We start from the raw sequence: 14,345 nt of genomic DNA on the forward strand, positions 1-14,345 counted from the left end.
ATTTGTTTCTATATTTCATTAGTTTTGTAATTTCTTCTGTTATCCAAGTATTTTCTCTTGCTCTCAGTGTTTCTTTGATTTTATTTTCGTTTGCTGCTTCTTGTATAATTGAAATTAAGTCCTCTAGTGTGTTAACTGTTTTAGAGTTTAATTTACAAGCTATTGTGTTTTCTAGTCCTTCTAGTCTTATGCTGTATCTGGTTATTCTGTGCATTTTGGGTTTTATTTTTGGTGTATTTTGTACATATATTGATAGCATTTTGTGGTCGGATAGTTCTGTGTCTTTTAATTCTATGTTTATATTTTTTTTGTAGTTGGATATAACATGATCAATTATGGAATGTGTGTTCTGAGTCTCTCGTGTAGCGTGTTGTTTATCTATATTGTTTATTATTCTGTATCCTGATGATTCTATGGTATTTTTATAATTATTTGCTATATTGTTATTGGGTATTAAATCTAAATTCATGTCACCTATTATTATTGTATTTTTATTATTTTCTTCCATCTTTTTCTCTATTAAGTTTACTAGGTCTTGTTTGTTATTATTTGGCGGGTTGTATATAACTATAATTTTTATAACTGGATTCATATTAGTTATTTCTATTTCCAATATGTTGATGTTATTTATATTACTACTTTCTTTGACTGTGCTATTCAAACCGTTTCTTACAAATATAGCTATCCCTCCTCCCCTTTTTTTTTCTCTGCAGTTGTGGATTCCCGTAAAATTTTTTAGTTTATAATATTCTGATTCATCTTTATATAACCATGTTTCTGTTAGTATGAGTATGTGGCAATTCTTATTTTCTGTTGTTAATATTTCTAATTCCTCTATTTTTTTTCTAAGACTTCTAATATTTATATATGTAATTTCTATATCTTTATCATTCTTATTTCTATAGTTATTTGTCTTTTTCAGATTGTCTGATGTATTTGGTTCTTCTAGTTTATTGTTAGTGTTATTTGGGCTTCTAGTATTTATATAATTGGCTTCTATCGATTTGTTTATTTTTTCTTGTAAAGTCATGTTTTTATAATTTATTTTTGTTTTTATTGATTAACTTCTAGTTTTCCATCATAATTAATTGTTTGCCTAATTTGACTTACTTTAAATTTGTAGCACGGGCAGTTATAACTGCTCGTACTATGCTGCGTGTTGTAATTTGTTTTGTAATTTGTTTTGTAATTTTAATTCTGATTCTGGCTAAAGTCCTAAAGGTCACTTATATTCTTCGTATAAATATTTTTTTTTTAATTTTGTGATTCAGCTTATATATATCTTATAAATATTATACAATGTTACAGTATTTATAATAATCTAATTGGAAACATTTAAAATTCCTCGAAAATTTCGTCACGGTGCGTAAAGTTCCAGCAATTTGCCTTAACGCATGATACCATACACCACTAGTTAACTTCCCGAAGGAGAAGTTTATGTTTTCATCAAAAAATCCGATTCGCTAATTTTATGTTTTCTCGACGTTTCAAGCCATTCTGAATCAAATGAGACCAAATTTGGAAAAAGTATGTGTGTGTGTGTGTGTGTAAAATTTAAAAGCCATTCGATGTATCTCGACGAGGGCTATTGTTTGTCAGTTTTGTGCGACGATCGGCCAAGCCGTTTCTTTATAAATCGCACAAACGTGAAAATTTTTTCGTCTACGTTTTAGCCCGCAATTCTGAACCGATTTTGAGAATTCAAAAACCATTCTAAAGATATTGGTTAGAAATCGTGCTGATTAGTTTTTGGTAGAGATCGGCCCGGCCGTTCTCTTGTAATAAAGTTTCAAAAAAAAAAATTCGACGATTTTTATGATTATTTTTTTGACGGTAGATACCATAGTCTTCTAGATCATACTAAAATATTACGGCCCTATGACTAATTGTTTAGCTTTAAAAATTCGTCAAAATTTGCAAAAATTGGTATCGTTTTTTTGACATTTGTCAAAATTAGACCTTTGATCGACGTTTTCTCAAAAACGCCTGAACCGATTTCAGAAATTTAAAAGCCATTTGTTGTATTTCGGCGAGGACTATCGTTTGTCAGTTTTGGGCGACGATCTGCCAAGCCGTTTCTTTGTAATTTGAAAAAAAGTGTTAAACTTTTCGTCCACATTTAAGCTCATCGAACCGATTTAAGCTACCAAACCGATTTTAAAAAATCAAAAACAGTTCGAAAGATATTAGTTGGGAATTATACTGATTAGTTTTAGGTGAAAATCTACCGAGCCGTTTTCTTGTAATTAACTGTTGAAAAAAAAATTTAAGCCGATTTTTATGGATTTTTTTTTTGCGATATATACTATGGTCTTATAGAATTTACTGAAATATTACGGCCTTACGACTAATAGTTTGATTTTAAAAAATCATCAAAGTTTGAGAAAATGAGTAGTTCTTTTGACATTTGTTAAAATTAAAATTAGGCTATTTACTTGGTATAATGATAGAGTACTTGGTCTTGAACATAATAAACCATTAAAGTCCTGGAAACTGGTTCAATTATAAAAATTATTGATTTCTGAAAATTTACTTTTAGAAAATACTCCGAGTTAATCTGTTTGTTTGTTTTCAATTATGTGTAATAAATTCACTCGGAATACTTTTAATCACTCATAAATTAATTTAGTTTTTATTGATTAAGTCGATTATTTACTCATATAGGGAAGTTCATGTAACTTGCCTCAAGGCTAAATAACAAACCAACTAGTTTATTCATGTATTAGTAGGATATTCATGAATAATATATTTATTCATAATGAATATAATTTTTACTTATTGTTTCCTTCAAACCCTTTGTTTCAGCCTTTTTAAAAGTTTAGAAGTAACGACCAATGTAGCAAACCGTTAATCTGCGGGTTATGGCAGGTTATACAAAAATATGTTGCAAACAGATTCCAATTATAGGCTCTTTTAGTTAATTTTTCTTTGTGGGGTAATGAGAGGTTGCACAAAAACATTTTGGGGTAACGGTTCCAAAAGTTCCCCGACCACTGGTTTAAATCGTACCAAACTATTTATCCAGTTATACCAAATTACTATGAATGCACATACGCGTCTTGTGCTTTTTTGTGCCATAATGAGTGCCATACCCATTGGACATTTATATCGGTTCAATACGATAGAGCGTACGTTTGAAATCGAAAGATGTTACTCAAGCCTAGGATGTGTTAGTTGCGGCCCTGAGTGGTATCACAAAATATATCATCCTGTAAACCAGTCTTTCTCAAAGTGGGCGATATCGCCCCCTGGTGGGCGATATTGATCTCCAGGGGGGCGATGAAAGGCCTCGCGAAAAATGTTGGTTGTTGACGTTGAGTTAGGGGGCATTTGTAATTTCATTTACTTTACATTTTAAAGTTCACCAGAATTTGTATCCCAACGATTAATTGGTACTTTATAAGTGTGGTCGTGTTTCCATGGTGTTTAAATGATTTTGATACCATTTTATAGCTTTTTACCAAAAAATTGGCTATCAAAAGGAAATTGCCTGACCCGTTTTTACAATCTGTTTGACTCTGTTGTAGAGTTTTTAGAAAATAAGGACACACAGTTGTGTAAAAACCTGATATTATCAAAAAATTATATAGCAAATCTCACAGACTTTCAGAGATTGTATAAAAAATTTGGTAGGGGGGCGATACAAAAATTTGGATCTTCAAAGGGGGCGATGGAGGAAATAAGTTTGAGAAACGCTGCTGTAAACGAACATCCGCTAGCGAGGCACACGGTCAACACCAAGTTCTTGCTATATAGCCAACTAGAGGGCCCACATGAGGGCTCTAAGGAGAAGCAGCCCATGTTGATCGAAGTGGTGTCGACAGTCGCTTCTACTGTTAACATTTCTGCCTATGTCACCGACATGCCAGTCAGAATGATAATACACGGAAGAGGGTGCTAAACCACCGTATACTCAAGCCATAGGTAATGCTAGACTGGTAGCATTGGAAATTATACATTTTGTGGAAATGCTACACAATCACCATGGACTCAAATAGCCGGTTATGTTGGCGAAGGTTAGGCCAAATATTTTTTCTATAGCACAGAGCGGTACACAAAAGATAGCGGGTAAAAAGGTTTGTTTTAGAATCTAAATTTAGATGAATAACCAGCCATCACCTTAATTCTTAGGAAAGTATTTTCTTTCGTAGTTAGTTTTCTTGATCGTGAGCACTCTTGTTAAGTTAGCGAGACCTTAATATAATTTAAAGTCTACATTATTTAAAAGATTTATAAAATGTATTGTTATTTTTGAGTTATATTCAACCGCTTTTTGTTTAAATAAACTCGCATGTGGGTTGAGTAAAAAGGATCATAAAAAATAGTAAACAAAAAAGTAAATTAAGTTAAAAAACAATTTACAAGAGATAGGTTATATATATCGTTATTCAAACTTTGCTAATAATTATTAAAATTGAAAATAAATTGCTCAAAAACGTATTGGACCTTTGAGCCTTGCCCTCATCCTATATTTATATGATAAATACTTTTCAACTTTTACCTTTTGGGGAAAATTGAAAACTATTATTAGCATATAATTATATGGGCTCAATTTTCACATATTGTGTATGCGTCAACATTAATACTTGGCGAAAACTATGAAATAAAAAATAATATTTAATCTTGAAGTTTATACGAATATAGTATGATAAATAAAAAATAAGGTAGGGCGGGTCACAAAAGTTCAATTTGAATTTGAGAAATCATATTGTGAAGAAAAAAACAATTATATCACAACAAATAAAACATGTTAAACATACAACTACCTGACTATGTTCAGTCAAACTTCCAGCTAATTGATCATTGTAGAAACATGCCCCATAAGCGGCGTAAAATGGGACAGCCAGGAGGCAAACGATTCAATGTCCTATTCTTAATTTTAAAGGGATTTTACGAAATAATAGCTACATTATTCAACCAATGCAACATATAAATTTCATGGGTACATCTTACAGAAATAACACTGTAAATAACTTTGATCTGATATTTCATCAGAAATAGTCATAGTTGGAATAACTATTTAGTTAATTTATCTTAAATTGCATTTTTAACTTGACTTACAATTAGTTTTATATTTACTATCTTTTATTGTTTGACAGAGTAAAGGTTTAATTGGTTCTTTCTACCTCATTCATACATATGTAAGCTCTTATAGAGGTTAAATAAAAAACTGTTAAATCTAACTTGAAAATAACGATGCATCTTATAAAACAATTAAATAACGTTTACCTAAAAGTTATATCAAGGTAACGGAACCACAGTGCTCACAATAAAAAAAAATAACAACGAAATAAAATACTTTTGTTATAGATTTTAAAACATTGCCGTTTATCTCCCGATAGTGACGTTGTAAAAATAAAAGTAACGGCTGGTCATGCATCTTTTTCCCTCTTCTTTCAAATATCGTTGCTAAAAAATTCTCAACTTGACTTGTTTTTTAGATATTGCTGATGGTCCCGCGGATATTCAAGCCCCGCACTTCTCTACAGCATCCAAAATCATAAATTGCGCATATAAAATTGTGGATATATAAAAAATAACAAAAAGTAATATGATTGGCAATTTCAACATGTATACAATTTAAATTTTGGCTTGATAATAAATTAATGCTTAAGTTCTTGAATATATTTTATAATATTCAATTACGTGAATTCAATACGTCATTTAATAATATAATATTAATTTTTACAGCTATTAAATAAAATGAATATAAAGCTATAGAAAAAATCACTGGTTTTGATCCCAGCGGTCCTTATTTCGAAAGAATACCCAAAAAAATAAGATTGGATATAGGTGACGCTACTTATGTAGAAGTTATTCATACAGATGCGGAACCCTATGGCCAAGGTATTATGGAAGCCATCGGCAAAATTTCCACATATCTTGAAACTAACCATTATTATATTGTCTAGGAAACTGACGAGGAATTCTCTAAAAGAAGGACATATATATCCGGGATGTTCTCACAAACGATCAATTAAATATTATATTGAATCTATAGCAAATTCAAATTGTACTTATATAGGATTTTACTGCAAAAACTACACAATGTTTTTAAAAGGTATATGCACGTCTTGTGATATTTACACGTCTCCCTCATGCGCTGAACTTGGATTAAACACTTCTTTTAACGAATCTTTATTTCATTTACCCTGTTCTACAAAGTACTACTTCAGGACGGGCTCATCGGGAACATATTGTTTAGATTCGTATAAATTAAATTTTTTTCTGAAGCCAGAAACCCTACTCAAATTATGGGATATTTTAATGTTAATTTGACGAGTGGCGACCTTGTAATCAATATTATTCTGAATGAATTCAGATTTTATACAGAGATTGATTTATGCGTAGAAAATTATACGTTCGTTGCATGGTCTCAACTACCTCCGTCTATGGATTACATAAATTCTTCTAGATTTAAATGGAACTATGAAGGAAGCTCACTAAGTATTACCAAAAATAGCCAAGTTTATATTAAAAGCGTAACAATTTCACGCATTACAACTGATAAATCAACACTTAATAGATTATGTCCGGAGGAAATACATGGCTATCAACTGAGACCAGGACAAGTGGCACCACGATACCACACGTCCGGGAAACTTTTTCCGCAAGAATAAACACTTCACTTTTTCAATTCGTATTCACTTCAATCAAGAATTCAAAGATGGCCCTTTTCTATTTTCCTATTTTTTTTTTAATTTTTAATTTATAATTCTAAAACCGCACGAATTGCATTATTACACAATATTATCTATGGCTAAACCCGTCTTTGCCAAAAACGAATCAGCACGTCTCTCCCAATCAATAGGAGTCGAATGTTTCTTGAATCGTACAAATCGATTGATACGTGCTCTCGAAATCATGAACAAAACTTTGTATCCATACAAAAACATACCACTTTTTATTAAGGTATGCCAAAATGTGCAGCAGATCTTGAAACGTAAAGATATATGCAAAAATTTCAATTTCGATTTTTTATGATTACTATAACCCACCCTACGGAAAGTTAAAGGCAATAATATACTACAAATGCATGAACATATAATTATTAAATTTGATTCTTTTTAATTCGCGGAAAAGAAGTTCGCGTTTTTTTTTCAGAAAATTCGACGTGTAATTTTATGTCTTGTTCACGTTTCATATCGTTGTGAATCGTTTAAGACCAAAATTGAAAAAGGCATTTGTTTTGTGTGTCTAATTATCGACGTTTTTCTAAAACCCGTGAATCGATTTCAAAACCATTTCACCACATTTAAAAACCATTCAATGATTAGTTTTACGAGACGATCAGCGAAGCCGATTCATTAGAAAAGGTTAATTATGAAAAATTCTTAAAACTTGAAATAATGGACCTCGCTTTCATTACATAAAGACGTGTGTATAGACATTATGTCGATTATTTTTATATAAACACATATTGAGATGTTCATGCAGCTTGCATAGACTTAAGGCATAGTGCCACTTACGCCTAATTTAAATGTGTGAGAATACATTTGACTGAAATTTTTTTTTGCTGCGTGGTAACAGATGAAATGCTAAAGGGTACTCTAAGAGTACTCTAATCTCGTTGCCGCTACCTCTTGCTCGTATACAACATTTAAGCAAATTGTTGGAACTTTTCATTAAAACAAGAAAACTAGCTGTAAGTGGAATTCTGTTAAGGCAATTAGGGCATCGTGCCTTAAGGCAAATTGCTGGAACTTTCCGTACCAAATATTATTATTTTTAACTTCCCGTAGGGCAAGTTATAGTAATCGCAAAAAAATCGAAAATGAAAATTTTTGCATTTCTCGACGTTTCAAAGGTTTCTGAATATTTTGGCATACCTTAGAAAAAATGGATGTATGTGTGTGTGTGTGTGTGTATGTATGTATGTGCGGATACAAATTTTCGTCGACTATTTCGGGAACACCGATCAACCGATTTGAATAATTCAAAGAACATTTGATTCGTATTGATAATGAGACGTGCTGATTAGTTTTTGGCGAAGGCACGTCTAGCCGTTCCAAAGATACGGGGCAAAAAGTGCCAAAAACGGTAACTCAGTTTTCAAGAGAACGGAGCGTCCGATTTTAATAATTCAAAAAACATTTTACTTGTATTGACAAGGTGAAGAACCGAACAAATTTTCATAAAGGCAGGTTGAGCGGTTTCGGAGATCTAATGAAAAAAGTAAAAAATAATGTCATTTGGCGGTCAAAAATGATCATTAGACATATGCATATAAAATTATCAGATATTGTATAGAGATTTTAACAATAAGTATAAATTTGGTTTACATTCCTATGGGTTCCGTACGAATGTTTACGCGTTAGACGGCGACGCGGCGCTTACGCGCTTTGATATTTTATCTTTATGCAGTTAAAGCAGTACGATTGCTTTGAAAAAAAGTTTAGATCTTCCAAAATGTCAAAATAAAGAAAAATTTTTTTTTCAAAAAAAAATTAAAAAAAAAAAAAAAATTTTATTTTTTTTTTTCAAAAGAAAGTAATTGTTGTCCAATATAGTTTTTCAAACATCTTATTTTTTTGAAGTAAAATTTTTTCAAAAATGTTAATTGTTTTTGAACAAATAATAATTTTTGGTACGGGAAGTTCCAGCAATTTGCCTCAAGGCACGATGCCTTAATTGCCTTAAGACAGAATTCCACTTACAGCTAGTTTCAAAAACGATTAACATTTTTGAAAAAAATTTACTTCGAAAATTAGGATTTTTGACAAACTAGGACTTTGACAAAAAATTACTTTTTTGAAAAAAAATAATTTTTTTGACATATTTTGGAAATTCTGAAGTTTTTTTCAAAGCAATCGTACTACTTTAACTGCATAGAGTCAAAATATCGAAGCGCGTAAGCGCCGCGTCGCAGTCTAATGGATAAGCATTGGTACGGGAACCCATAGGAATGCAAACAAAATTTATACTTATTGTTAAAATCTCTATAAAATATCTGATAATTTGATGTGCATATGTCTAATGATCATTTTTGACCGTCAAATGGCTCATTTTTTACTTTTTCCTCCATATCTCCAAAGTCGTTGGACCTGCCTTTCCAAAATTTTGAACAGTTCTTCATTTAGTCAATACAAATAAAATGTTTTTTGAATTATTCAAATCGGACGCTCCGTTCTCTTAAAAACTGAGTTACCGTTTTCGGCATTTTTTGCCCCGTTTCTTCGGAACGGCTAGACCTACCTTTGCCAAAAACTAATCAGAACGTCTCCTCTTTATAAATTCGAATCGAATGTTTTCTGAATTATTCAAATCAGTTGATCCGTGTTACCAAAATCTTATATCGGCACAGATAGTTTATCAATTTACTTTAAAGTGATCATTAATTAACATGAGTGTAACTTTACTGTTGCATATAGTTGTTGTTTGTAAAAATATATCATATTAAATTAAAAAATCAAGCATAAATAATTTACACAATAAATCATTTTATTTAAATTCATGGTACATAAGTGTCAATTAGAATATATAACTTTAAATATATTCACATAATTTCTGTATTTAAATTTTAAACATGATCAATGATAAAATAAATATAATTGTAATACACGGACTACAATGTCTACAAATCATACACTCTGTAATTATTATAAATAATTATTCATCTCTATGTACATGTTCATCATTTATGCACAAAGTAAAAAATTAAATTGAAATTAATTATTCATAAGAAATTTCAAGCAATATTTGATCCACATACTGCAAAATTTTTACGTGGTATCCTCTCGTGTTGCAGTTGTCTTGTTGAAGCATTCAATTATCTGAACAAGACATCGTCCAAATTCTTCTAAAATCTCATCGATGACTTTTTCCTCCTTGGAGTCATTTTTAACTGCTTCATCTGCTTGTGCTAACAAGCATTGGCAGGTGGCTTCAATTACATCAGGAGTTATATAGTTAACTGGCCATCTGCAACAAAATGATTAAAAGAAGTATTTCAGATATAGTTTTCAAACATTAAAACCATTTGTCATACTTATAGTTCTTTGACAAATCTCTTCCTAATACACCCCATCCATCTTCCTCATTAGATGCAAACTTCTTATGCTGTAATAAATTAACAGTTGAGTGTTTTCAAAATATAATTTGAATAATATCATTCCCTTAAACAACATAGCAATAAGAGGGTATCATAAGACCGTAAACAAATATATCAAAAACAAACAATAATAAAATAAATATTTAGAGATGGGTAGGCTTACACCAGTTAAAATTTCATTATTCATCAATCACAGATTTGTTTTTACATTACATAAAATATTCCTTTATTAATATTTAATTACAAATTTAGTACATCCAAACGTATGAAACCAGTGTTTTACTCTCGAAAGTGCTTACCGGTCCATCTAGTTCTTCAGCCCAACTGCGTTTCCTTTCCAAACAGTCTTCAATATTTCTGCATCCAACACATTTGCAGTTATTTGAGCAAGCAATTTTTGCCTCAAAGCATTCACAGTAATTTTTAAGACATCCAGATCTCTTGCAATTACAACCCTTATTATGTCTTCTAATAGTTTCTAAACCTGGGTCCTTAGCTTTCCCAATTTTTGGCCTATTTGATAAAGACATAATTAAAAAAATTTAAGAATTCACATTAATAAACAAATATTAAATTCTATCCAACTCTGTGTCAAAACAATTGTATTTTGTTTGTTTTAAACTTAACCAAAAACAAATGCAAAGTGGTACCTAAAGAATTTTATTTTATTTGTCAAAGTAGGCTTTCAAGGAATAAAATTCAGATATATAACATTAATTACAACAAAATAAATATTGTTCAGTTTCTTATGAAAAAACTAAGAAAACTTGCTTTATATGTAAAATATTAGAATAATGTTAAACAATTCACATATTATAAACAAATTTTGTATCAAATCAGCAAAGACACTAGTACACAAACTATCAAATTCTTATAAAATAAACAAATATATAAATTCATTGTTAATATACTACCTAAATGCACTTGGATTTCTATCCAAACAACTTCTAATAGCTTTCTGCCTTTCGTCTTCATTTTCAATATTATTCATACAATCTTTACAATTGCACATATTACAAAATTCTCCATTGGCAAAACAATCACAGTAAAGTTTCAAGCATTGAGATCTCGTGCAATTACAGGGCTTACGTGGTCTAATGCCTGGGATTAAAGAGATGCAATAAACATATAGAATAATACAAAATTTAAATTTTTCATTACCATTAACTTCAATAATATCCTTTCCTCTTTTATCAATAAGAGTTAAATTCTCTAAACTAAGTTCTCTTTTCACTTCTTGTTTTAAATATTTGAAAATTGGTCGTCCATAGATAGGTAATCGCTCTTCTATCAGATCTTCAGGATCAATTTCCATTGGTGTTTGATATTTGTTATCATCTTCAGAACTTCTCCTTTTTGGTATGAATTGTGCTATTATGGAACAGAATATAACAACATAAATATTTAATATAGTTTTCTACCATAAACTAAAAATACTAGAAATGACAGCTTTTCACTTTTATAAAATGTTAGTAAAAATAAGTTTCAGACATATATAAATAAAAATGTAAACTTACATGTTGCTTTAATTTCTTTACTTGGATTTTCTTTAATCTGTTTCATAATATTTGTTGCCTGAAGTTGATCAAATTTTAATTTAATATTATTATTGATTTATTATTAAAGTGAATTAAAATACAAACTACTCACTGCTGAAGTACTAGTGGAAGTGGCACTACTCATTGTACTTGGTTTCGAAGTCATAATAGTATCATTATATTTGTTAACACTTTTAACCATTGTAGGTTTGGAAGTCACTAAAGTTTTAGTACCAGATAATGCAGGTCTAATACTAACCACAGTACTCTTCATTGATTTTATACCTGGCAGCGCTTGTTTTAGTACAGGTCTTGTAGTAAAAGTAGTAGTTTTTTGTTGCACTTGTGGTTGAACAGAAGTCGATGTAGGAGTTGTATTGCTCACAAGGCGAACATATTGAATTCCACGGCCAGGAACATTTATCTGATGAATTTGACCACTTGAAGTATTTTGCCCAGATTGAATTTTTATTACTTGTGGGACTTGCGATGAAGTAGAAGTTTTAACAGTAGGAACCTGTGTAGTCGTTTTTATTGCTTTTATCAATGATGTTGACATAGTAATAGGCTAAAATCAATTATTATTATTAATTATACTAAAATAAAAACAAATGATATGTTGAACAGTTATTAACACATAGATGTTACAATATAAAATAAGCTGATGAGATATGCAGGAAAATTCTGTATAAAAAATACAGAATCATAGCCAGCTATGTGAATAATATCATAAAAACTATATGAAAATGCTTACCTGTACTGTTGCACCAACAGATTTTGTAGCTAAAATTGTTTGCTTAGCTACTGGTCTAATATTAGTCTGTTTAATTATAATATTTTGTGGATTGATGCCCGTTTTTATTGGAGTTATACCATGTGATGGAGCAGGAAGTATTTTCATAGGTGCCTTAATTCCAACTTTTGCAGTAGAAGATACAACTTGTAATTTATTAGCATTACTGCGTATCAAGCCCATATTTTGTGCTTGTGCTAAAGTAATAGTCTTAGTTGGACTAGTCAGTTTTATACCACCCGCAACAGATGTATTCAGAGGTAATAACTTAATAGCATTTGATTCTGATGCTTGTGATGATCCTAGTAGAACATGATTATTACCCTTCACTATTACTTTTGTCAATAGATTTTTACTTATTGGGGCCGGTGCAATCTTTTTGATAGCCGTTGTAACAACTTTTGGAGGGGCTTGTCTCAACTGCATAACACCATCTGATCTCTTCACAAGCTGAAAGCTCCCTGTTGGAGCTGATGCAGAATTACTACTAACTAATCTCATGGTTGGTCCAGTTTGAGAATTAGGTCCTTGTATAAAAACAATTTGCTGTCCTGATGCTCCACCTGAAATATTGTAATTATAAAATTCATCTTTAATAACTATAACATAATATCAGATAATAATACAATACCAATTAATTTTGAGACTGCAGGTTTGGGAGCTATTGTTCTAGCAGTAGGAGCAGTTTGAACAATAATTGGTTTTTCCTCTATTTCTGGCACTATAACTTCTTCAACTTCAGGTTCCTGCTGTTGCAACTGTTCTTCACTTTGATTTTCTTCACTTTCCATTGTTTCTAAATCAGAAAAAATAATTCAATAATTTAATACTATATCAAGATAATGTTTACTCTGCCTGCTACATTATAATATAATAAAAAACGATATAGCTATTTTGAATGCATTTAATACAAAATATGTAAAAGCGATAAATTTGATTGTTATTCGAAAAATCACTGAAGTAAATTAAACATAAAAATAATCAAAGAATTTTGCAGTACTGACCTCTTTGTACTTCCTCACCTTGATATTGTTCAAGACCTTGTTCCATTGGTTGCAATTCATCTAAGGCAATGTAATCATATTGTTCGATCGGCTGCAAATCATCTTCTAGCATATCAGTGACTTCATTTAGCATAACATGAGCCATGTTTTTATTGTCCTTTTTAGCATCTGTAATATTTATATAATACATTAATTTTAGTACATATTGTTTACTATAAATTAAAGAAAAGTTTCCTCAATAAATAAAATAATATTTCAAATTTAGCTAATATTTTTTGTCCACTATATTATGCAAATTTCACTGTTCATATTTCAAACCTGTTTAACAAAATATAAACAACAATTATAAACATATTTCAAAATATAAACAAATCACAATGTATTCATATCCAAATAATAAGTTTCTTTAACATGAAGTAAATCATCATTTATTATAAATCTTTTAGGTATATTCAGATATTTATTTGAAATTATGCTTAACACAATGGCGCTTATAACCTACAAAATTCAAAAGTGAAATTCATATAAAATCTACCAGGGGGTGCATAGTATGGAATTCAAATTCAAAAAAAAGTTGATATAAATAAAGCTAATTGTAATTCAATATTTGTTTCCAGTACATACATTTCTCTTACATCAGAAACGACTTATTGGCATTACCTGTTTCCATTTCCATCTTGTCAAGAATATTTACAAGAAATTTAGAGTTATTTGTGCAGTATACGTCACTATCAAAAGTTATTTTTCATAGGCTAATAATCTGCAAAGGCCCAAGAATTTTAATTTAATTGATCAAACACATCATTAATTGTAAATTAGTTATACGCATTTTAATCTTTGAATAAACGTCTGTTATTAAGTTTATTCTAAATATTTTGGCGGCTGCAACCAGCCATGTAAACACTATTGTTACCTGTAAATACCAACCTGAGAAGGAAAATTTCAAATATGGTTTTTCA

General features: G+C 30.4%; 1 protein-coding gene across 4 annotated transcripts; it reads right to left on the reverse strand.

Moving 5' to 3' along the window:
* Positions 1-9,578: 9,578 nt before the first annotated feature.
* LOC113376848 (protein lin-54 homolog) lies at positions 9,579-14,245 on the reverse strand. Of its 4 annotated transcripts, none has more exons than XM_026616921.1 (11): positions 14,047-14,245; positions 13,387-13,554; positions 13,014-13,178; positions 12,344-12,945; positions 11,702-12,106; positions 11,569-11,626; positions 11,213-11,422; positions 10,966-11,152; positions 10,351-10,564; positions 9,989-10,059; positions 9,579-9,921 (listed from the first exon to the last, which is right to left on the reverse strand). In XM_026616921.1, exons 1-11 carry the CDS (start codon positions 14,060-14,062, stop codon positions 9,723-9,725), a joined length of 2,295 nt encoding a protein of 764 aa, XP_026472706.1. In that variant the 5' UTR covers positions 14,063-14,245; the 3' UTR covers positions 9,579-9,722. The 4 variants fall into 4 exon arrangements, with proteins under 4 accessions (XP_026472706.1, XP_026472704.1, XP_026472703.1 ...); XM_026616919.1 differs by having other exon boundaries at positions 9,580-9,921; positions 11,702-12,157; positions 13,405-13,554; XM_026616918.1 differs by having other exon boundaries at positions 9,580-9,921; positions 11,702-12,157.
* Positions 14,246-14,345: the final 100 nt, after the last annotated feature.

This window comes from Ctenocephalides felis, unplaced genomic scaffold (assembly GCF_003426905.1).
Source record: "Ctenocephalides felis isolate EL2017-DRISC unplaced genomic scaffold, ASM342690v1 CF-g0.4_SCAFFOLD_01886, whole genome shotgun sequence".
In the NCBI taxonomy this organism is placed as follows: domain Eukaryota; kingdom Metazoa; phylum Arthropoda; class Insecta; order Siphonaptera; family Pulicidae; genus Ctenocephalides; species Ctenocephalides felis.